Raw genomic sequence first — 23,869 nt, 5'->3', positions numbered from 1 at the left:
ACGTACTAATATGAACTTACTTTTATTTCACACATGAGTTTTCTTTTTATTTGCCCTGGTGCTTTAAGAAGCTTTTAGTATTTTAAAGCTGTTTTATATATTATTTTAATGTTGATTTAAACATTTTTATATCTCTTTGGATATGATACATATATAAATAGGATTAAAATTAAAATGACATAGAATTTTAAAACTGATTCAGTAATATTCATACTGGTAATACCTATATTAAGACACAAAAAAAGGGAAACACTATGTTTTTTTAAAAAACAATACTTTAATTTTTTTTAACGAGACTTCCTTTACACTATTTTATTGCACACACTTAATTCTACTTCAACAATATCATAACAATTATATGCATTTTTATATATTTAAAAATATATTAGTGAAGATTGGAGATTCCTGCAATGAATGACAGTCAAACACATTTATTTTTACTATGTACAAATGTGGTAGTTTAAAATAGTACTTTATTCACCCGGTTGAAATGACACACAGTCTATGTATAGATAATGGTTTTGACCCAGCAAGCTATACTGATCTGACAAAAATGCTTCAGAGTTTTCTTACTCTGAACAAGTCATTATCAAAATCAAACCAGTTTGGTATTTTCCCATTGCTTGTTCTTTATCTCCTTCACATCCTTTTAAAAACCTCTGAAGATGAGAACACAAATTTTCAAGATCTAAGGTGCTGATTAATATCCCTTGGACTAACACTACAAAAAAATCAAAGAAAAGGTAAATGTCTTTTTCAGTTTGCTTGTTTCTTCTGTACTGAAAGTCTTAGACCTCACTGTGACAGATAAAAGTCTATTCAACTTAACACTAAGGAAGCTTGAGACTGTATAATTTTAATAGTATCAAGTGGAACTTTTATTGTGGCTGATATAATTAATTATAATATAATTATAATTAACTGAGTACAGTTCTAAAACAACTTAGTAAAAAAAGATAGAAGCAAGTTAAAATTAGTTTTATTTCTCTATTTCATGACATATTAAGAATTGTTCTAATTCTGTATGTTGGAAGTATTTTTGTTGGAAAAAGAATATTCATATGGCACCCCACTCTTTTTTTAAATTGAAAGGATGGGGAACCCTATTTAAATGCTTTTGTATACAATACAAATAATGTTTCATAAATTGGGGGGAAATGCTTTTTAAAAATTACCAGTAAAAATATAAGTCATTTGAAATTTCTAATGACTTATTAAGATTAAACTCAGTCTTTTTTTTTTGCCCATTGAAATATTACCTAGCTAATATTCTTAAAAATACTGTTCTAGCAATAAAAAGTGTTTTCCATATAGCTCTCCTTCATTTTGATCACCCAAAAACCAATATTTTACAACTATTATATGGATTAATCCCTCTCATACACTTACATATTCCTTAACTAGAAAGAAGTATAAGAATTTCCATATGCTTTCTCTTCATTTTGGGATGTCTGGGAAAGTTGAGTGGCAGATGCTGTTAATGCTGCTACTTCTGTTACCAATGGCATTCAGACTGACAGCCCTTCATGCCAAACTAACAACTGTACTTCATAGCTCAGGAATAAGACACTGGCAGCAGCGGCCGTTACCAGCCCCCCCCCCCCCCCATCTTCACAGAGACAACAGCAGCCACCCAACCTACTACCCCCGGCACTATCAAGCAACTCTTCAAGATCTACAGCTAAACTACAAGGAACAAAATTAGGAACCACTGGAGAACGCGTGTGTATATGTGTGTGTGTCTCTCTCTCTCGCTTGACTTTGGTCCTGGGTCCAAATCTTGTTGCTCCCTTCAATCAGCTTGAAAGCGTTCACCATGGAAGTGTTTACAGAACTGCCTGCTGAAGAGATAGTTATTCAAAAAGAGAATGCTGGAAAAAGCAGCAGCCAAATGATCACGTGTCATCCTCAAGAGCCATCAATTTCCTCAGCTGAGGAATCAAAATACGTGGAGATTTACAATTACCCTGGAGGGGCAGGAGAGAATCCCCAGACTCTAAAGCTGAATCTAGAACGGAATGGAAGGAAAGTGCCCTTTATCAGAACTAAAAATGGACCTTGTGAGATCAGTGAGATTAACAAATTGGCTAACCAAATCTTGGCAGACAAATATGCGAATCAAGAATCTCTGGATTATACATCTAAAATGGAAGGCACTCATTCCCCCATGGGGATGAAAGCTGATGAGGTTGGGGAAAGGATCTCTGGCATCAGTTCAGAAGAGTCTGAGAACACTCTGTCCCCTAGTATCTCCAACATTCAGCTTTACACACATGGCTGCCCAGAATCATCTTCATCATCTTGTCCTTCACCAATACAAAACACAAGGAATTTTCCAAAAATGGATGACTTAGAAAGAGGGGGGAAAACCTCCTCCTCGTTTGGGTATGACAGCGATGAAGATGATGAAGCAGACTGCAAAGAAATCTGTTTGAGCAATGAGAGAGGAAGAGGCAGGCATGCTTCACAGCTATTGCAACCACAACCCAGCTATGCCAGTGAAAGCAACAATAGTAATAATGATGAAGCACATTATATTACCACCCATGAAATACAGCTTAGTGAGGTAGATCATGACATGGATTTTGACTATGGATTAGCTTCTCGATGGGACTTTGAGGATAACAATGTTATTTATTCCTTTGTGGATTATGCTTCCTTTGGGAGCGAAGAAACGCTTGCAGACACACAAACAGAAGAGGATAATAGCTGTTATCTCAGCACAACCACCAGTGATCCTAATAATCAGACAGACAGTATTGATAATACCAGCAGTACAGAGATAGTCAGCATTAATTCTGAAAATGATACTCCAAGCACAGACAAATGCGCCAGCTCGGAAGAAAGCCAGTCCAAGAACCTCTGCAACATGAGTGAGAATTCTGCAGGCCAGATACTCCTATCAATCAAACCAACTTCCAGGGCTATAAATGAGCCTAGCAACCAGCATGAAAAGCAAAACATTATTTATGCTGCCAAGCATGAAGGCGACATGAGCCTCTGTGTCTCCACAGCTCATGAACGAAATTCAAGTTTCAAACAAGATGTGTTTCATGACTATGCAAAAAGGTTTATTGCAGTTCCTGCACATTTGCAAACAAGGTGTGCAGCTATAAAAGCAAGAGAATTGGGTGGATATTCAAGTGGTGCCTCCAGCGTGGTAAGTGAGTTGGATGATGCAGATAAAGAAGTAAGAAGCCTGACAGCAAGGTCATTTCGGAGCTTAGCTTATCCCTACTTTGATACCCTGAACTTGAGTTCCAGTGAGTCTTCCACATCTCTTTCAGATCACAATCTAGGAATCAACCGATGGTCAACTTACTTGGATTTAAAGTGCAGCAGTCTTGGACAGAAAGCAGAGCAGAATCTTTTCAAAAGCAGCGCTGCATCTGCTGGATGGAAAAGAAACTCTGGGACTAAGACAGCTAGTGACCATTTCTACATTCACTCCAATAAATCACAGACTAAAGCATTGGAATTTGTTGTTAGTAAACTTGATGGGGAAATAACGCATGTTGAAACACCACGTTGCTTTGAAAAACAGGTCCAGGCAGGCTCCCGAGTTGTTACTTTGCTGGAGACTTTGAATTTCAGCAGCAATATTAATGCGGGTGTCCCCAAACCTGCTAAACCTTCTGAAAATGCTGCTGTTGGGTCAAGTTGCACAGATGAAGTTACAGAAACACTGCCAAAGGAGCAGAGCAATGAAATCTGCAAACAAACTGGAGTCGTTGCAGAAACCATGGAAGGAACACAGAAGTCAAAATTTGCATCTAGCCTCCTCAAAAATGTTATTTCAAAGAAGATGCAACAGGAACATGAGTTCAAAATGGAAAGGGGAGAGATCACAGACACCACATACTCCGGTATGTCAAATTCCTCATCTTCTAAAGAGGGAGATAGCACTGCCAAGGAGAAGTTAAAGAACGGGGGATTGCAGAGACAAAATTCAAGATATTCAGAAGCCAGCTCAGATTGCACTATTGTAACAGCAGATGATTTGGGGGAATTTTTTGACAGCAAGTCACCAACCTCCAAGCCCTCTACTCCGCGGGAAGCCACTGTTAGCCTAAATCGAAGCCTTTCAGAAACATTTTTAGAAGAGGCATGTAAAATAAAACAAAGTGCCTCTGAAACACTCAAGGCCACTTTCCTCCGTAGCCAGAACAGTGCATTTAGAACATGGAAAGAAAAAGAAGCAGAGAAAATAGAGGAAAAAGTTCCTGTGGGAAAACTGAAAATAGGATTTAAAGATGATTGGAAGGCTGATATGGGAGAAATCACAGCTAATAAAGCAACTAAAATGTCTCGCCTTTTTGTTCCAAATATTCAACAAACAGTCAAAGATAATAATAACTTGCATGTGACAAAATACTCCATAGCGACAACTGCAGCAGCTCAGACTGCTATTGCCACCACAGTGATAAAGCCCAAACCTCCAGAGATCAAGATAAGCTTGGGAAGTGTGGAGCAGAACAAAGATAATCATTTCAACATTACTAAGCTTCTCAGCCCCAAGATAGCTGGAAATGCCCCCAATTTTTTCAAGACAGCTGTTGATACCAGATGTCAACTGCAAAAGCAAATAAAAGGGGAGATTATGGACAAACTGCCTCAATTTCAGGTACGTGATGTAAGAGAAAATAAGTCTAAAGTCCAAGGGCCTATACATCAGGTGAGAGATGTCAGGAAATTAATCAAGAGTAGTTATGGTCATGAGTCAGGGGATAACCACAGTGACAGAGGTAGTGTTAACTCTGACCAGGGAACCTTTGACCAGAAATCCAAACAGCTGATGTCAATAGGCATTCCCAGGTCTCTGTCTCCCATGGTGATAACTTGTCAGACTGTAACTAATAGTAAAGAGGACAAGAAGCCGAACAAATCTCACGATATAGGGCCCAGAGTAAGTAATGGAGGCAAGATGCTACCTTCCAACCAAGAAGGAACTATACTGGTACACAGGACCTCAGGAAGGCTTCCAGTAGCCACCATTGCTCCCAACAAGAGTGACCCTCACCAGCCTGCTGTATTGAAGATAGTCTCCAAAACATCTGTGCCCTGGAGGCAGCAATCACATCCACCACCACCACCACAGCAGCCAGTGACAACTGAGAAAAGCAATAAAGTGGGACCACTGGTGGTGGATGAAGAAGTACTTCCCAAAGAAGAAGAGGTGACCAAGGCACCTGTCTCAGCAAACCATAAGGCTCTGCAAAAACTCACAGCAGCAGTCCGGAGCATGGAAGAGTTGTACAGTTTCAGTAAAAATGAGTGGAAACGAAAGAGTAACCCATTACCCATAACCGACAGCCATGTCCTCTCCCTCATCGCCAGCGAAGAGCAAACCACGGGAGCCATAAACCCAGCCAAGGAAGAGTCGATGATGGTTGCCAAGACGGAGGACCAGGAGGGAACTCAGACGGTGGGATTAACAACTTCTCCCAGCAGATCCGCGCCAGAACGCCATCCCCGTGGCAGATTCGCCAACCCAACCAAGAACGCAGAGAAGGTCTCGGCCAAGACAGCGGCCTTTGAGAGCCTGACCCGAGAGCGTGGGGCACGCGGATCAGGCCTCTACGGAGAATCTGCCCCAAGAAACCAGGGACCTGCTGAGAAGGAAAGAGTCCCTGTGGTCCCCAGGACCACTTTAACTTTTAACGCTCAGGCCCAGAAGGCCAAGCATCAGCCACCGGTGCTCTCGTCTCCTTCCCCGCCTCGAGGCCTCAAAGGCCAGGCGAGGCCTCGCGCCATCAAGTTGTTTGGCAACCGGCAGGGGAGCCTGGTGGAGCCCGACAAGAGCCGCAAGCCCGTCTTTCCCGACTGCGGGAACTACTTGGCCATTTCGCTCAAGGAGCCGTCCGCGGAACAAGCGGGACCGGTGGCTTTAGGCACAGGAGGAGGAACAGCAGCGAGCACCAACCGCCCAGGCCTCGTCGCCACTGCTTCACCCGCTGCCGCCCAGCCTCTCAACCAGTCCGCGGCAGGCTCCAAGCCCACCCAGGGGGCCCAGCGGCAGCCCGCGGAGGAGCACGCTGGCCCCACCGCAGCCACCGCCACCGCTCAGCCTCAGCCACAGCTGCTGCCGCCCTTGCCGCCGCCGCCGCAGCATCAACTCCAGGCGGCTGCTGCTCCTCCACCGCTAGAAATGTCTCCGGCGCACATCTTCCCCCAGGGTCTGTCTCTCGCGGCGGCGGCGGCCGCTCTGACAGGCGCGACTCAGACGGCGACGCCTTTGCTTTGCTTCTCGCCGCCCGCCGAGCCCGCCGCCTTCCCGCCGCAGCGCAAGGTGTTGCTGGACCTCAGCACGGGCCAGTGCTACTTAGTGGACGCCCCGCTGCAGCCCCAGCCGCAGCCCCAGAAGCGACGCCTCTTTGATCCCGAAACAGGGCAGTACGTGGAAATACCTTTGCCCGTCCCGGCGCCGCCGCCACAACCGCCGGCCCTGGCCCCCATGACCATCCCCATGTCGTCCCTGGCGCTGGGAGCGGCCGCGGGAACCTACAGCGCCCCGGCCGCAGCCTACATGTTCTACCCGGGCTTCCTGCCGGCGGTCCTGTCCGCCAGCGCACTGCAGGGCCAGCTCGCCCAGCAGCCCGGCGGTGAGCTGGGGTCTGCGGCCGCCTCGTCCAGGAGCGCCGCCAGCTCAGCCGCAGAAAGCCCGTATTACATGCCCACGGGCACCCCGCAGCAGCAACTGTGCCCGCAAGCGGCTCCTGGCGACGGGAAAGCGCCGCTTATCAGCATCACCTCGCAGCCGCTGGGCCCCCGGATCATCGCGCCTCCGTCCTTCGACGGCACCACCATGCGCTTCGTCGTGGAGCACCGGTGATGGGGCGCCGGCCAGGAGAGATGCTGCTGCTAGTACGACGGGTGAGTTGCCTTGCCGTTACGATTAATTGTCACAAGAAAGGCGGCGTTTCCGCGAAAGGTCGCCTCAGGAGAGGGCATCGGGGTGAGGGAGAGGGTGGTGGGGAAGCCTCGCAGAAGAACACACTAAGGTTTGCAAGGAGCCAGCTATGACCAGAGAGGGATCTTTTGCCATTTACAGGTTATTTCGATTGGTAGCGCAACCATTCCTAGCAATAGCAAAGAAAAAAAAATACAGTGCAATATCTACATTCTTCTTACTAAAAGGATTTTTATGGTAAAAAAAAAAGCTGGAATAGTAGTAGAAGGGTTGTAGGTGAAAGATGATGATGTCTAGGCCACCAGCAATAGAGGCATCCCTTAATCTATTCTGTGAAGAGAAAGGTTCACTGTTTCTTGAGGGGAAATACTATTGAAGAACAATGGGAAATGGAGAGTAACTTAGAAGGGAAAGTAAATTCTTCCTTGCCTCCTCTGGAATACTGTCTGGCAGATAAGAAATGCTTCCAGAGGAGCAGCTTCTAAAGGCATTTATGTAGTTATTTTTTTCTCTTTCTCTCCTTTTGACCTTATGAAGAGGAACAGAAGAAATGAGAACTGTTCAATCCTTGCATACACCCACATTATCCTTGGATTTTGTGAATGGGGCAAAGGAAATAAATGTAACTTTAGGTCGCAAATACTTGCAGCTTGCTTACGGTAGTAATCAAGACATATTGGTCATTTTGATTGTTGAAACATAGCAAGAAATGATAAAAATTGGCTAAATTACAAATGAAAGACAAAGATATTTCCTTCCTTCTGTCCATCCATCAGTTTTGACTCCTAGAAACTGCCTGGCCAAGTCCCTGTAGTTGTCTTAGCAAGTTTTCTGCCACTGTCTTCTTCCTAGGGCTAAGGAGATCACTGGCCCAAGGTCACTCAGCTGGCTTTGTGCCTAAGGCAGAACTAGAAGTGATAGTCTCCCAGTTTCTAGTCCAGTGTCTTATAAACCTTGTTGGCAGCATCCGTGTTTATGGACACAATATTTCTGTTGCATACAGTATGATATGCCAATAATAGAATAAAAGGCATTAATCTTAACATCAGCACTAATGTTCATCAATAGGCTTGTATTCAGGGCAAAAACAAAAGCAGGGCAAAAACAGGAGCAATGGGAAGAAGTAACATATTCATGCACACATACATGATGGCGTTCATACAAGTTATATATTTTCTTTTCAGAATATATTCATAAATACAGCTGGGAAGTGAAATTTGGAGCAGGCTGTGCTCACTGCAAAAATTAAAGCCAAACCATCTATGATTGTTCAAAAGCAACCTTTGCTTTCAGAATAATCAATAGGTTTTATTTCTTAGTACTTTGCAATCGTTCTGACCTTGTTTTCACCAAGAGAATGGAAAGAGAGAGAAAGTGAACAATATTTTCAGGTTTCCGATAAGAGGAAGTCACTATGCATCAGAAGAATTTTTGGAAAATGAGATGAACCTGATCAATGGGTTTTTTCTGAGAGCAATTTACAGGAGACACAAGGTGCATATGAGAAAGAGAGAGGATGGGAATGCTTTGACATATCACAGAAATAGTGATACTGCAGATCTTCAAACTATACACTTCAAAGAAATGCTGCCAGCCAATGAGCCTGTTTCAACACTGATACATGAAACCATTCATTTTAATATTGGAATTCCAAGCTTTTTTTCTAGTACGGCTTTAACAGACACTTAACAGAAACTCCATAGGTAAAAGTTTTGCCCATTATGTACTGCAGATAAGAAGCTGAGCTCAACTTGTGGGTTTCTTTGTTAGAATATAATGTGTATTACACTGAATAGAACATAATAGTATAAAGTATAATATCTCTATTATAAAATATAAGAATCCTACCTACAAAAAATCAGTTTTAGTTTAAATAACATTAGTACATAGTTATGTCAAGCTATTTTCGCATCAAGTCATTTTTAAATGCTTTTAATTGCTGACTAGGTTATCTTGTTCTGCAATAACCTAGAGAGGATTTTCAGCAGAGGAAAGAGTTAATTTTTCCTCCTTTAGAACAGGATCATGATCTGGAGTGCAATCAGATGTGCCTGCCAAATATTGTATTAAAACATGCTATTGAAATAATGTCAACTCTGGCCTTCACTTGAAGGGAATAGATTAGACATGGAGTAGCAATATATTAAATCCCTGGCAAGGGACTTCCTTGAACTGTATTGTGCTTTTCTTTTCTGAGATACACTTGTAAATCAGTACAAAACCCTCAGCCTTTCTTAGAAAAAGTTCTTTTATGGAATAAAGTTTTCTTTTAAATAAGAGGCACACAGTACTGGTAGCTGTTGCCTTACAACCATTCATTTAGTAACTGTTTGAGGTTACGACAGAACTGAAAAAAGTGACTCACAACCTTGCATTTATGACCATCTCACAACATCTCCACTGTCACATAATTAAAATTCAGGTGCTTGGCAACCAATGTATTTTACGATGGTTGCAAGGTCCCAGGGTTATAAGATCATCGTTTGCCGCCTTCCCAGTCAGCTTCCAACAAGCAAAGTCAATGGAGGAAGCTGAGTTTGCTTAATAACCTACAGTAGTGGCCAAAATTGCGGAAACCTTTTGGAAAAAGTGTATTTTTGAGGTTTGATGGCTAATTGCCACTGTTTTTTGGAATAGTACCATAAAATTATATATCAATGGAGAGATAATGTAATACAACAAAGTTTGTTCAATTATCTGTATTCTATGAAAACTTGCTTAGGTTGATATCAGGTAGCTTTCCTTCATCTGATTGTAGCCAATGACCATGAGTGTTTAGAGAGCCAATCAGGTGACATCTTGTTTTGGCAATGAGAATAATATGAACCATTCTAAGGATCATGAAGATAGAATGAATTCAAAGTTCAAGAAAAGTCATGTAACATCTCATACTGATATAATGATTTTGTTAAATCAAACGTTTAATGTCTGTGTTTATGCTTTACCCTACAGGCACAAAGAACAAGAATTTGTCTCCCTTAATTTGAAATGTACTTGGCAATTCTAAATTGTTGTTTAAATCGCTCTCCTCTGATGTATTTCTCATGCATTGCTTTGTGCAAAACATATGTTACATTGTTTTCATGATAAGCTGTTTCCTCATTTTAAACTATGTAGAAATTTAATTATTCAAATATAAATGATTGAATTGTGATATTTTCTGTAGATTTTAAAATGTAGAAACTAGTAATTAGTGTACTGTGCAATGTACAGCTAACTACAAGTTACCTACAAATGCATATATAGAAGCAGAAGCCCTTATTGCTTTCGAACAAAAAAGTTTGAGTGAAGAAATAAGATGCTGGTATAGCTTTGCACTTACCTATTTGCAGGATTTTTAAAAAAAGGTTGAATTATTACTCCAATCTGTTTCTCTGTTGTTGTTTTTTAAAAAGTGGCTATAGGGTTGTTTTTATACATAACTATATGTATGTGCAGTTTATTCTTAAATTTTAATACATTTTTGATATCTCTCCATTATTTTGGAGAAAACATAACTAAAAGTAAAAGAAGCAAAAATTTCTTTTTTCTTAGTTTTGCTAAAATATTCAAATATATTCAGAATTTGCCAATAATATCCAATTACGTTAGGCTTAAATAGCTCCCATTGAAGTTAGTTTTAATATGGGGTTAATCTTCAATAGCAGCTGAATTAGGATCTCATTACATAATAGATATGGAGTCAACTAGTTTGAGTTTAGTTCAAACTAGCTAAGCCCAAGATTGATTAAATCCAGTCAGCTGTACAGCATCCATAACCATCAAGCAAACATCAGCCCTACAACAGTGTATTTTAGTCCTCAAAAAAGTTTTGAAAAATGCCCAAATCCTGCAAGTTCTGCAGAATTCCATGAAACTTCAGCAGTATCATATGAGGGACTGCAAGATTTTTCTGGCAAAAAAGAGTGTGCTAAATGTTAGAAATCTTCAGATCTTGCAAGATTTCGGGCAAATTGGGTGGGGGGCAATCCCACCGCTCAAAACTGTGATGAGGATTTTTTAGGAACAAAAAAAGATTGGTGAATCCTGAGTTAAATGTATTGAAGATCCATTGAAAATTAAGTTATTTTATTTAAGTTCCTTTGAATATGGAGCCTAATTCTGTGGATGTTTACTTGGATTTAAATCCTAGTGTTTTATGGGGGCTAACTGCCAAATGCATGCATATGATTCAGTTCCTATTATTTATAGAGTTCATTGAAATAGAGTTAACAAAGTATATCTTTTATTTAATGGCTTCCCCTTAAAACTGATTGTGAAAATAACTGAAAAGATAGTTCTTTATTCTGTTTAAATGCTGCTTTAAATTATATTCAAAGGAGTCCTTTAGCTGCACTTTTTTGTTTAAATATCAGGAATCTAGAAAAATGATACAAGTTACTACACTTTCTTGGTGCCTTCAATAATTGTGGAGCAAGCAGTCATTCAACTGGCGAAGCTATTTTTTATTACTTCACCTCCATATAGAATAAATTGTGCTTGTGTGATTGTCATGCAGTTCCACCCAAAAGTGTTAACACTTTTATGTATGTGTCTTGGGTTTTGTTATTTTTTCAAAGAAGACAACAATTTTTTCTTCTTCTTTATATGAGGAATTAGTTTTAGGGAGGGAAGGTTTGTTTTGTTTTTTACAAATATGTGAATTTCAAAAAGTTATTTTAGAAAGTACTTTGAGATTGTAATGTAGCTATTTCCAGTTAGTATTCTAATCCACTAATGAATATTTGGCAGCATGTTATAATTTAAAATATACACCTTGAAACGTTGAAGGGAAAAGAATGAACACTTTAATGAGCTTTTTAAAAGGAGAATTCTCATAGGAGATTTATTTAGTGCAGGTATGACAATCTTAATTACAATTAAAAAATCCTGAACAAACTCAGAATGATGTTTAAATGCAAAAGGTACAACTACCAAAATACATCTGTTACAAAATGAAACATGGGGTGTACAACTCAAAGCAACAGAGTCACATATTGTCCCTAAATCTTGGGTGTGTCCCCAGAAGGCCCTGAAAACACAGTATTGTATCTTAAGTTCTACATCTGATTACAGTTGTAAAGTATTTTTAGATGCCATCAATGAAGCAGGAATTTTTAATTTTACAAAACAAATGGAAAATGTATTAGTTGCATCACTTTTAAGAGATCCTTGGCCAACCAGTGATGATTCCTTTTCAGTATTCTGTTTCTGGCTAGGTATGTCACAAACCCTGCTGCTTCCCACAATGATACCAGTGGATGTTATGTGGCACATGATCCACATAGTATACAGATTCCAGTTAGCTTACAGTTTCCTGTGGCTGGCAGTTCATCAGTATAGTGCCATAGATTAGTAGATCAGACTAAATACCGTATTTTTCGGAGGATAAGATGCACAGGAGTATAAAACACACCAAGATTTTGAAGGGGCAAATTAAAAAAAAAAGTTTTTGCACTCTGCAGACCTCCCAATAACAGCCAGTTTTTCACAAAAATGGGCCTGTTTTTTTTTAAAGGCATGAATAGCCTTTAGGAGGCTTGTAGAGTGCTCTTGGGCGGTGGCCCCCCCCAAAACGAGCAAAAAGCTGCCTGTTTTTTGCAAAAACGGGCTCATTTTTTGTCAAAAAAAAGGCATGCGTAGCCTTTAGGAGGCTTATAGAGTGCTCCTCGGGGCTAGGGGGGGCAAAATTGAGCAAAATATAGCCCATTTTTCACTCATTTTTGCCCACCCCAGCCCAGGAGCACTCTGCAAGGCTCCTAAAGGCTCTGCACAGCCATTTTGGTTAAGGGGGCGGGGTTTCAGTAGGCAAAAACTACTGTATTCAGTGTATAAGATGCACCCAGATTTCCAGCCTCTTTTCTGAGGTAAAACGGTGCGTCTTATATTCCGAAAAATACGGATAGTCAATAGCTAAACTCTAGAGCCAGAATAAATAAGCCATGGTATCCTAAGAACAAGTCTTATTTTTTTTCGCCAATATTATTTTAGTGAAAGTTCTTTGTGGTTTTGGGCCAGAATTCAGTACAGTGGGGCTTAATCACATATAGTAATAGTCTTGATTCTAGCCCTGTTTTAAAGCAATGAGCTGAACATTTTGAAAACGGAAGGCTAGATGGACCATCCTATTTTTTAAAACACATTTCTATTTACACACACAAAAACCACTTAAGTCATTCCCATAGTTCTGATTCATTTGTAATTCCTTCATCCATATTATGACTTAAATCTTCTCCACGCTGATTTAAGCTCAGTTTGCTTACAGAAGTCATGGTAAATGAAAGACCAGTTACAGTATGTTTCTACTGCATAAAAATTAAACATGCAATACAGCTTAAAAATTGAATTCATGCACAGGAAGTTCCTTATAGTTATTGTTGTTTTAATGCATATACGGCACTTTTGGTAGAATGTATGAAAAAGATCTAAGTATCTACAGGGTTATTAAATATGATGCTTATTCAGATCTCCTTAGAGGTGATTTAACATGGGTGATTTCAATTTGTAGTAGCTTTATACGAAAAAAAAATCATCTGAAAAATGAAATACTGTGATGCGAAAATAAGACAATTGTTTTGAGATTCACATGTTTATTTTTCTGGTTTGTATTTTGTTTTGAAATTAATTGCTTTTTAAGGAAAAATGAATATACAATATTGTTTTCATAGTACTGCCCAACTGCTCTGCTTTTGTTTCTCCTGAAAGGTATGCATAAAAGATTTGTGTAAGCAACTTCATGTACTATTTTCAGACTGCCAGACAGAATGTGCGCAAAATTATCTCAGTTATATCCACATAGAAACACAAGTAATAATCGCATAATTTTTTTCATCTTGGTGCTCTCAATGAAGTTTCAATTTGTAGTTTACAAGATGTAACTTTTCATCCGCATGTATATCTTAACACAAACATTTTAGTACAGTGAATGGTTAGAGCTCCGATTGTATTGACAGATGCTCGGGGTTATATTTTTATCCAGTGTACTTGAAAATCAGAGTGAAATTACATTTTATTTGAAAAGAGGGCCATCACCAAAAGAGCAATGTGTCAGTCAACCTTTTCTTTCTCCATGATTTGTCATTCACAGTTACCTCATGTTTCACATGGTGCATTTTTTCTCATCTATCACTGTTTAGCTGGCAGCATTGTGGAATCAGTATGATAACAGGACTCAATAATCAAATAAGTGCTTTTTATAACATGTATTTATGTCTACTAAAAACGATGAAAAGGTATGCACTATTTTTAAATTTTGAAGAAATATCTATAAAAATCTTTTCTCAGGGCAAAACTCTTCAGAACAGTGCCAAAGAAAAAATGCTCCAGCATTTCAAGTACATTTCAGCTTATGTTACCTAATATGCAAATGAGTCACTTATTCATCAATTGTAAAATCAGTAGTTATTTGCATCACTTAGTTATTAAAAACAAGTATTTTCATGATTTCAGAGAGAATTAATTCTATAAACTTTTGCTAATTTAACAATTTTATTAAAGCTGATAATTGCAATAGTAAAAACTAACATAAACTGAAAAATAGAAAAGAAAAAAGAAAGAGTAAAAGGTGCTAAAAAGAAAGAAAAAGGAAGAAATAGGAAGAAATGAGTATAGGAAAGAAAAAGAAATATATGAGGAAGTTGCTTATCACCCTGATAACAACGTATAAATAATTTAATAATTTATAACTTTCTTTTAGAATACCACAAATTATTTATTCTTCCCAGTCCCATTAATTTTCTATAGACAAATTGTTAAAGCCTTATCATTACAGTCTTGATGTCAGCAAAAGTCTATTAAGGGTTATCAGAGATAATAACACATCTGTTTTAATTTGACCAAGATTGATCAAATAAACCAACTTTATATTCCCTTTACTTCTAATAATCTTAACCTAGAGTCTCTTCAAATAATGTACTGGAAGTTGACTTCTTTTTATTATTTTTCTTTGTCCCTTTTCACAAAATTATTCAAAGTTTTAGCAAGTTTGTTTTGATACAGAAAATTATCCAGGTCATTCTCTTGGTTTGTTGCTTGTATGTCTCTTAGTTATTAGGACATCAGCTGGTTTCTTTTGTATGCCCAATGTAGCATCTTTTCCATGTCATTCTTGTAGCCTACCATTTTAAAGTCCACTTTCATCTCAGTCTTCACCTTATTAACTAGAACTTGTTCCTCTTATATAATATCTTTTCAACATAGTCTTATTTCAAATTTAGCACAGTTGTAACTTTCTAAAACCATGGTTTTAATCATCCTTTTGATGGTTATTTTTAAAAATTCATTTAAGTTCTTAAACTTGTAATTAAAACTTCTTTCACTAAGAATTTACAGAAACTCATCTGTTGCAATAAAACCTGTCAATCTAAAGGTTTCTAATAGCTGAATAGCAGTTAAGATTAAGAAGCAATTTCCAATAATGTTTCAAAGGCACCACCATGGTTTGAGTAAGATGGCTATTCCCTTGTCTCCCAAAGCTCTAAACCCATAGAAGATCACTATCTTATGGACTCCTTGTGATGTGTAGCTCAGGGGTGGGTTTCAGCCGGCGTTACTGCCGGTTCGGTGCGCATGTGATTTGCACGCACAATTTCCACGTGCAATTTGTGCATGCTCCATTCGCAGTTGCCTTTAAATAGGTCTAAAATGTCAAAAAAAAAATGGCATGGCGACCGGGGAACTGGTTCAGGGTCGTGGTGAGCCTGCCGTCCCTGCCGTTCGGTGACCCAGTCGCTATTTCCACTACCGGTTCGCCTGAACTGGTGCAAACCGGTAGCAACCCACCCCTGGAGCAGCTGTCTGGAATACTTGGGGGCAATTTCAAGCCTTTCCTCAGCCAAAGAGGTTTCAGAGACTTGGTCTTCATTCCACTGCAGACATCAGCTCCTCTTTTTGCGGAAACATCTGTAGTGCACCATTTCTTCCCTGGAGTGTGGCCTTATCTTATGTTAAAACCATAAGCCCATTGAGATGGCATTCATCTGAGAAGAAACATATTTTTAGTGTCAGATTTTTCATTCACAACTTCCCAGCCTTTTCAGTGAAGGATAGTTCCAACTTTTTACCTGAAGGAAACTTCATTCTCCCATTATTTATTTGTATGCAGCTTTAAAAATCTGGGAAAAGATTGACTTCGGATTGACCTGTTTGTAAATAAGATATTATTAAGGTACAGAATGTAATTTCATATACTATAGGATAAATTAATAATTCAGATGTATTAAATATATTTTGTATCCAACCTGTAAATTGGATGAAAAGAACTGTGAGAAAGTAACTAGTCACAAAAGCAATTCTGCAAATATTTATATTTGCTTGGTGCTATTATATATAGGCTTTGTAGCAATTTGTAGGTATTCTCTTGTTTAACCTAAGTCATAAATACAACCAAATTTAAAAATCTTATTTTTCTTAAAACAATGTCTTGGCATCAACATCACATAAAGCAATATTTTCATAAATAGTCCGTTTTGGATTTGAGCTTATAAATAAGTCAAATTAGGGTACAGTTCTGTCTTTAACTGTTTGTAGGATTAAGAAACTGACTTTTTTGTATAACAAGTATTTCACATTATTTGTTATTACAGAAACACAAAATCTCAATCGTAATATTCAGGCATCAATTAAGTGTTAGGATCTTTTTCACAATGCAGTCTAAAAAGAAGTTCTATCAATTTCACTGGCTTCTGTATAGTCAGGTAGTTCCCGACTTACGACCAGAACTGAGGTGAAAATTTCTGTTGCTATGCAAGATAGTTAGGTGAGTTTTGTCCCATTTTATGACCTTCCTTGCCACAGTTGTTAAATGAATCACTGGAATTGTTAAATTAGTAACACAGTTGTCAAGTGAATCTGGCTTCCCCATTGACTTTGCTTGACAGAAGGTCGCAAAATGTGATCACATGACCTCAGGACACTGCAACCATCATAAATTCATGTCCGTTGCCAAGCGTCCAAATGTTTATCATGTGACTGTGCAAATGCTGAAACGGTCAAGTGAAAAATGGTCATAAATTATTTTTTTAGTACCACCGTAACTTTGAACAGTGAGTAAACATATAGTTGTAAGTTGAAGACTACCTTTATTGTAGTTTCAGACCTGAAATGTTTTGTTGAATATTTCTATCCGAGATTGACTTTTACAGCATTACTTCTTCAATATTAAATTCTCCTTTGATAGTTACTTCGGAGAGATGTGCTTTGGTTTAGACCGAAAAATGCCTTTGCTCTATGAATTGGTTTGCCAAGGTATTACTCCTTTTTTCCATTGCAATGGCACCAACATTTTGGCTGTCCAAGAGGTAAATTAGCTTATTAGAACTTAGTAACTCTAAAATGCTTTTTCAAACTGAGTGAGGATGGTGGTGTGGTTTTCCTCCTATTTCTGGATAAAAAGAGGATCAGCGTAAAGGAATTTAAGAATGGTAAGATAAAGAAAGAACAATGGTGACGGAAGAGATGGTTGGTTGAATGTCTGAAATGAATGCAATTGAATAAAACGGGAAGGGCAGAATGCATTTGAAGATTGTTTTAATAAAATAGTGCTACTTGTGCAATGTCTAAGGAAAACTATCTGGAAGAAAATGACTGTGCTGCTTTCAACACAGATGACCCTATAGCAAGTTCTTGACTGAAATCTGAAGTGATCCTCTTACAGACTGCTGGAATTGAAAGACAGCAAACCTAACTAAGACAATCTGGGAATTGCACTGCATATGTATTGCACATAGCAAAGATATAATTGTACGAGGATTGCAAGAATATATAATAAACTGTCCTTTAAGAAGCAACCTTTTTAAGCAAATAAGCAAGGATTTGTATATTTTTTGAATGTTATAATGAATAAAATGTATTTTTCAGTAAACAATATTATAAACAACCTCTCAGTATTCTGCCTGGATTATTTAAAAATATTGACTTAGAAACCTATTAATTTGTAATGCAGAGAAAAATAGCAAATATTGTTATGTAAAATAAAGAATAGACTCATATACAAATCAATTAAGATTCACTATCTCTTCGCCAAAGGGAACTAAAAATATTATTCTCCATTTATTAAAATATTGACTATTTGTTAACACAATGCCATCCTCTAAGTTTTATACTGCCATGCCCTTAATGAAGGCAGAATAGATAAACTATAAAAGTGAGAAATAAGTGCCAAGGAATGAATTGTGTAATTATGAATTGTAATTTATTCTGTTTTCTGAAAAGAACACATAGTTGTTGCTTGTGCTATCTTTCCAAAGGGCAGTTGCATTAGCCTAGTGTGGTTCTCTTGAACCTCCAAAGGTCTTAAGATCTTTTACAGGTCATTGAAAGATATATGTTGCAATAATGCAGAAGGTGAAATGGCTTATGGATAAACAAAAGATTTGCAAAGGCTCTCTGTTGAGCATAAAACTAGCTGCAAGGATTGAACACTTGCCTCAAATTTAGAGCAGGCTCCTTTTGAGCATCTTGGAAATACTTTGAGTTCAAAAAAGATGATCAAATGTAACTCTTCCAAACACTTTGTTGAATAACCATTTGTCTGAAATGGTATAAGGTTTCCTGCCTAAGCAGGGGGTTGGACTAGAAGACCTGCAAGGTCCCTTCCAACTCTGTTATTCTATATTCTATTCTTTAAAATGCCCAACAGCTATTTTGCATTTACAAGAAGTATTTTTCATGTTAAACAGGCATTTTACACTCAAAATTGGAGTTGTCAAATTCATTTTCTGTATCACTAGTAATGAATTAGCCACAAACTTTTCTTTCTTTTTAAGTGGTAGATACGTGTTTCCCCGATAATAAGACAGAGTCTCATTTTCCTTTGACCCCAAAATAAGCACTTGGCCTTATTTTCGGGAAGGTCTTATTTTTGAGGTGCAGGAAGTGGCGAGTGTGGTCACCTCATGGTTGCTGCTGTGTGGCAATATTTTCTGGGAGGACTTATTTTCAGGGGAGGGTTTATTTTAGCACATATGCTCAAAAGCCAATTGGGCTTATTATCCAGGGAGGTCTTATTTTCGGGGAAACGGTAGTAAGGACAGCTCTTGTCTCTGATTTCCAGATTATCCTTTCCTAGTATACTTACTGAAAAACAAACACAACATAAAACAAAACTGCACAAAATAATGAGAAACAAAGGGGTAACATTTTTCCTATTTATTTCATAGGTTCCAAATGAATAGAATACCTTGAAACAGCTATCAAAAAGCATAAAATCATCAACATGTTCAACTGGCCTTTAGGTATAATTAATGCCAATGCTCAAATTTAACCGCCATGCAGGCCAGTGTTACCTGTAGCATTAAGCCATATATTGAGAATGGTTTCATTCATTTATTTCACTGCTTTATATTCAAGGAAATGCAGTAAAGCACAACATGAATGAAGACCAACATCAGTTTGATGCCTCTAAAATCAGAGTAATATTTAGATGATCAATCAAGAGATAATGTGTTGCTCATGTAACTAATAAAAAGTTTATACATAATATTATTGCTCTTAATTTCTGTGGTCCTCCTCCTCATAAGAACTCTGTAATATTATTCTATATTACTTAGTGAACTTTGTCACTATGTGGAGATCAAACCCATCTCACTGATCAAAGTCCAGTGCTCTTATTCTTAAATAATCTGAAATCTTGTGGCCAATGTATATATCAAATATAAATAACATAAATTAAATCACACTTAATAAAAGCGTCAGTATTTTGGGTGGATCAGATATAGATTTATTATTATTATTAAACAGTACCAATAAAAACATTTAGTCACTTCTGAATAAATTGACCAGTGGAGTGTTTGATAATTACGTGGGAAGAAAATATCTAAGTTTGCTAAGAACAAATGCTAAGCTTTCCTAATACCTAGTATGCGAGAAATTTGTTTTCAAGAAGGCAAGACATAAAATGCAATCCTACAACTTTAACTAAATCTACCAAATGCATATGTAAACAGAGTGTAGATCTGCTTCTATTATTTCAATATTCTTTACTTACCGTTTACCAAATAAACACAGCACCTGCAGAGGCTATATATACAGTATGCTTAAGAATGTTTTCTCTAGAATCTTTCCAATAACTACAACACTGATCATATGGTTTTAATGGCTAAAATGGAACAGACCTAGTAGGAAGAAATGGCCAAATACTCTGGTAAGGTATGTCAACTACCAGCAAGCAAAAACACTGAACTGAAATGCTTAATAGTGGTTATGACTATGTCTTACTGGCTATGCCGCGACATATATGGAAGGCCATTTCCCATGCCCTCCGCATCGACTTAAACTGACCTTCATAGCAGAACAGGGATTTAAAATACAGTAGGAGGAAGCAATGTATGGTCTACAACCTGTCCATAGCCCTAAACCCTTCCTTTCTGAGCACCTGAACTTTGAGATGAAAATTTGGCAGTTTGCAACTGGCATAATTCTTTGTATAGGTAGGAAACAGACTAAAATGACTGCTTACAGACTTTCATTATGTCGTAAAGTCTACTATATTAAAAAATTCTACCTTCTCCCCTCTTAAAAATCTAATACTAATGATTTACATGATGTTCTGTGCTCATTGTAGTCCTATCTATCAAAATCCCTCCTTTGCTACCTATGAAAGTTTGACTTCACCTGTTAAAATGGGCAGCTTAGTCTTTATAGGCTGGATTTGCTCAGCATGCTTATTTAGACTAAAAAGGTGTGATAGTTTGTAGGTCTGCATCAGGGGTGGGTTCTGGCTCCCGATACTGCTGGTTTGCTCAGGGACGTGCACGTGCGTATGAGTGCTTGAGGCATGCTGTGCACGCATGCGCAGTGCAAAAAAATATATGCTATGCACATGCGCAGAAGGCAAAAACAAGATGGCAGCACCTATGGTGGCGCAGAGAGAACCAGTTCAGGGGCATGGCAGGTCTGGGTCGCTGCCGGTTCCACCAACCCAGGCCGCCAAGTTACTACCGGTTCGGCGGTACCGGTCCAAACCGGTAGGAACCCACCTCTGCATGTTATAAGAAACTCATCAGTGACTTAACATGTTGTATGAGCTGGACCAGCATATTAAGCCATAATATGATTTAATTTGCAGAGGCATTATATAAACCATTCTTTTGTTAATGTACAGCACATTTAAAACATAGCTTGTTGTATAAACTCAGTTAAAAAGTTTCAAAACCATTCAAGACTTTGGCAGAAAAACAGTAACAGTACTGGATCACTTTTTTTGAATACAAGCAAACCAAAATAGTAAAACAGAAATTCTGTACTAAGATAAGATATACACTGTACGGTCTCAGATGAGAGGAAACTGCATTGTTAGTAGGGTCTAGTCATCTTTATATACTGCCTGGATGTCTAAGCATTCCTCAATTCAGAGACTCTCTATTTTTTTTACTCATTACACTATCAGTTTTGAAATGAGTATTTGAGGGCAATTCCATATAAGGTACTTTTATTAGCAAATGGGTGGAGGAAGGAAGCCACAACAATTTTTCTATTACATAGATGGATTAATTTAAAGCTAATTATATTTTGTACTTTTCAAATGAGGGAGGGAACATTTTCCAGTCAAGTCAAAAAATTACAAGTCCTTACATCATACAGTGGTATAGGCATCAATTTCCAAACTAGCATATGGAAAATATTACTATAAAGACATAATAAACATAATAAATCAACTGTTCTTGATTTCTGCTTTTCTCCTGGTTTTTGTTCCAGTTTTGTGATTAATGACCATCACGTTGTTATTTGGAGCATATAAGATATTGACAAAGCACCATCTTGGACTATGTTTGTTTACACTGGAGTCAGGTTTTGACTTACAGGGAGGAAAATTAATGTTCTCAACTCTACAGTCTTTCCACCCTCTTTTCAAATAGAACTAACATAAGCATATAAAAGTTAAAATAAAGATAAATAATGAACACATGAGTTGTTAACATAAATCGTAGCTGCAATCTTAAAATGCATTTACTAATGAGCAACATTAGCAGAATACTTCTGAAAAATTATACATGATAATTATTCTTTACAAGGTAAATAGTATCTAGAACATATTCCAGTTAACAAACCATCTGCTGAAACCATTAAGATGAATGAGACTTCTAGAAACATTCTGTGTTTCCCAAAAAATACAACAGGGTCTTATTTTCTTTTTACTTACAAAATATGGCCTTGGGCTTATTATAGGGGAGGACTTATTGTTTTGGGGTTGCCGGGCGGCTGCTCCCTTGCGAACTGGCTAACGAAGGGCCAGGCACAGCCTCAGGGGCGAAGCAGCCATGAGGTGACCAAGCTCATGAGCAACCACCCGGCAAACTCCCTCTCCAGCCGGGCAGAGCACCATTCACTGACCTAGGGAGTATTCCCAAGGCGCCAAGCCACATGATGCTCTGCCCGCTCCCCAGCTCCGGCAGCTTGGCACATTAGGGATACCCCCTAGGTCAGTGAGCTGGGGAGTGGGCAGAGTGCCACATGGCTTGGCACCTTAGGGATACCCCCTAGGTCAGTGAATGGTGCTCTGCCTGCCTGGAGAGGGGGTTTGCCGGATGGTTGCTCGTGAACGTGGTCACCTCATGGCTGCTTTGCCCCTGAGGCCGTGCCTGGCTCTTCAGGAGCCAGATCGCAAGGGAGCAGCTGCCTGGCAACTCCCTCCTCCGGCCAGGCAGAACGCCACTCCCCAACCTAGTGGTATCCGGAAGGCAGCAAGCAATGTGAGTGCCTTTCTCCCCCCCCCCCCCGACTCCTGCGGCTTGGTGCCTTCAGGATATGTCGGTGAGCGATGTCTGCCTGGGTGGAGGGGGGGTTGTCCAGGGGGTTTATTTTCAGGGGTGGGCTTATATTTTTGCACACGCGAAAAATGTGGCAAGGCTTTAGTTTCAGGACAGGTCGTATTTTTGGGAAACACGGTATCTACACACTGTATTAAGACTTGCAAAATGAACACATCTTGGTTGGATTGTGCTAATAATTCTTCGAGCAATTTTAGCAAAGATGATTTTTATATATATTTTGTATCAGCAGCCACTTTTTAATGGTTCTATTAAAGTTACGATTTCTCAACACTGAGTGTAAAATAGCTGAGAATGGCAACCTAAATATATGTTTAAATAGTGTTTGTTTTATTGAGTAATTTTCAAGAACTCTCACAATGAATATGGATTTTGTATGGTTTAAAAAACAATACATATTTTCTGTGTTTTGACTTGTAACATCAAATGATATTAATCCTTAAAGAAAATAAATATGAGAAAAGGAAACAGTTCTGACTGGATTTATTGTTTTTTTTTCTTTTGTTGTTTAAATGTTTCAAATTTCAGTTTCTTTCTCATTGTAAAAGTCTGTTAGCATTTTTTTTCAGTTTCTGTTATCAAAGTTGATAAAGTGATTTTTAAAATTTTACACTAAAATTTGCATTTTAATGTGTACGTATTTACAATGAAATGTAGTGCAAATTTCCCTGGACATATTTCTTTGTCATCTTGCCTAAAATGCATAGCTTTCTGAAGGAATTTCCCTAGCGTGGAAAATTAGAAAGGTTTGCAGTCAAGAATTATATAAGCTCCGCAGTGAACCCTATGACCCTAAGAGAAAATATACTAAAGGTAAAGGTTTTCCTAGCACATATGTGCTAGTTGTTCCCGACTCTAGGGGGTGGTGCTTATCTCTGTTTCAAAGCCGAAGAGTCAGAGTTGTCCAAAGATGTCTCCATGGTTATGTGGCCGGTATGATTAAATGCCAAACGTGCATGGAACGTTGTTTCCTTCCCACCAAAGGTTTTTCTACTTGCATTTTTACATGCTTTCGAACTGCTAGGTTGGCAGAAGCTGGGACAAGTAACAGGAGCTCACTCTGTTACGTGGCACTAGGGATTTGAACCGCTGAACTACCAATCTTTCTGATTGACAAGCTCAGTGTCTTAGCCACTGAGCCACCGTGTGTGTTTGTGTGTGTGTGTGTATGGATATATACTATGCATATATATATATATATATACAGTATACA

The 23,869-nt window shown here is 38.6% G+C and overlaps 1 protein-coding gene across 1 annotated transcript; it reads left to right on the top strand.

Annotated features, from left to right (window-relative positions):
- The first annotated feature begins 324 nt into the window (after positions 1-324).
- On the top strand, positions 325-17,766 carry LOC309395558 (uncharacterized protein C4orf54 homolog). The gene is made up of 2 exons (XM_081959925.1): positions 325-6,873; positions 9,863-17,766. The coding sequence occupies exon 1, from the start codon at positions 1,817-1,819 to the stop codon at positions 6,830-6,832; it is 5,016 nt and encodes a 1,671-aa protein (XP_081816051.1). The 5' UTR covers positions 325-1,816; the 3' UTR covers positions 6,833-6,873; positions 9,863-17,766.
- Positions 17,767-23,869: the final 6,103 nt, after the last annotated feature.

The sequence above is a fragment of the Natrix helvetica genome (genome assembly GCF_964273705.1).
Source record: "Natrix helvetica genome assembly, chromosome: 7".
In the NCBI taxonomy this organism is placed as follows: domain Eukaryota; kingdom Metazoa; phylum Chordata; class Lepidosauria; order Squamata; family Natricidae; genus Natrix; species Natrix helvetica.
This window is presented reverse-complemented; position numbering and strand designations above follow the sequence as displayed.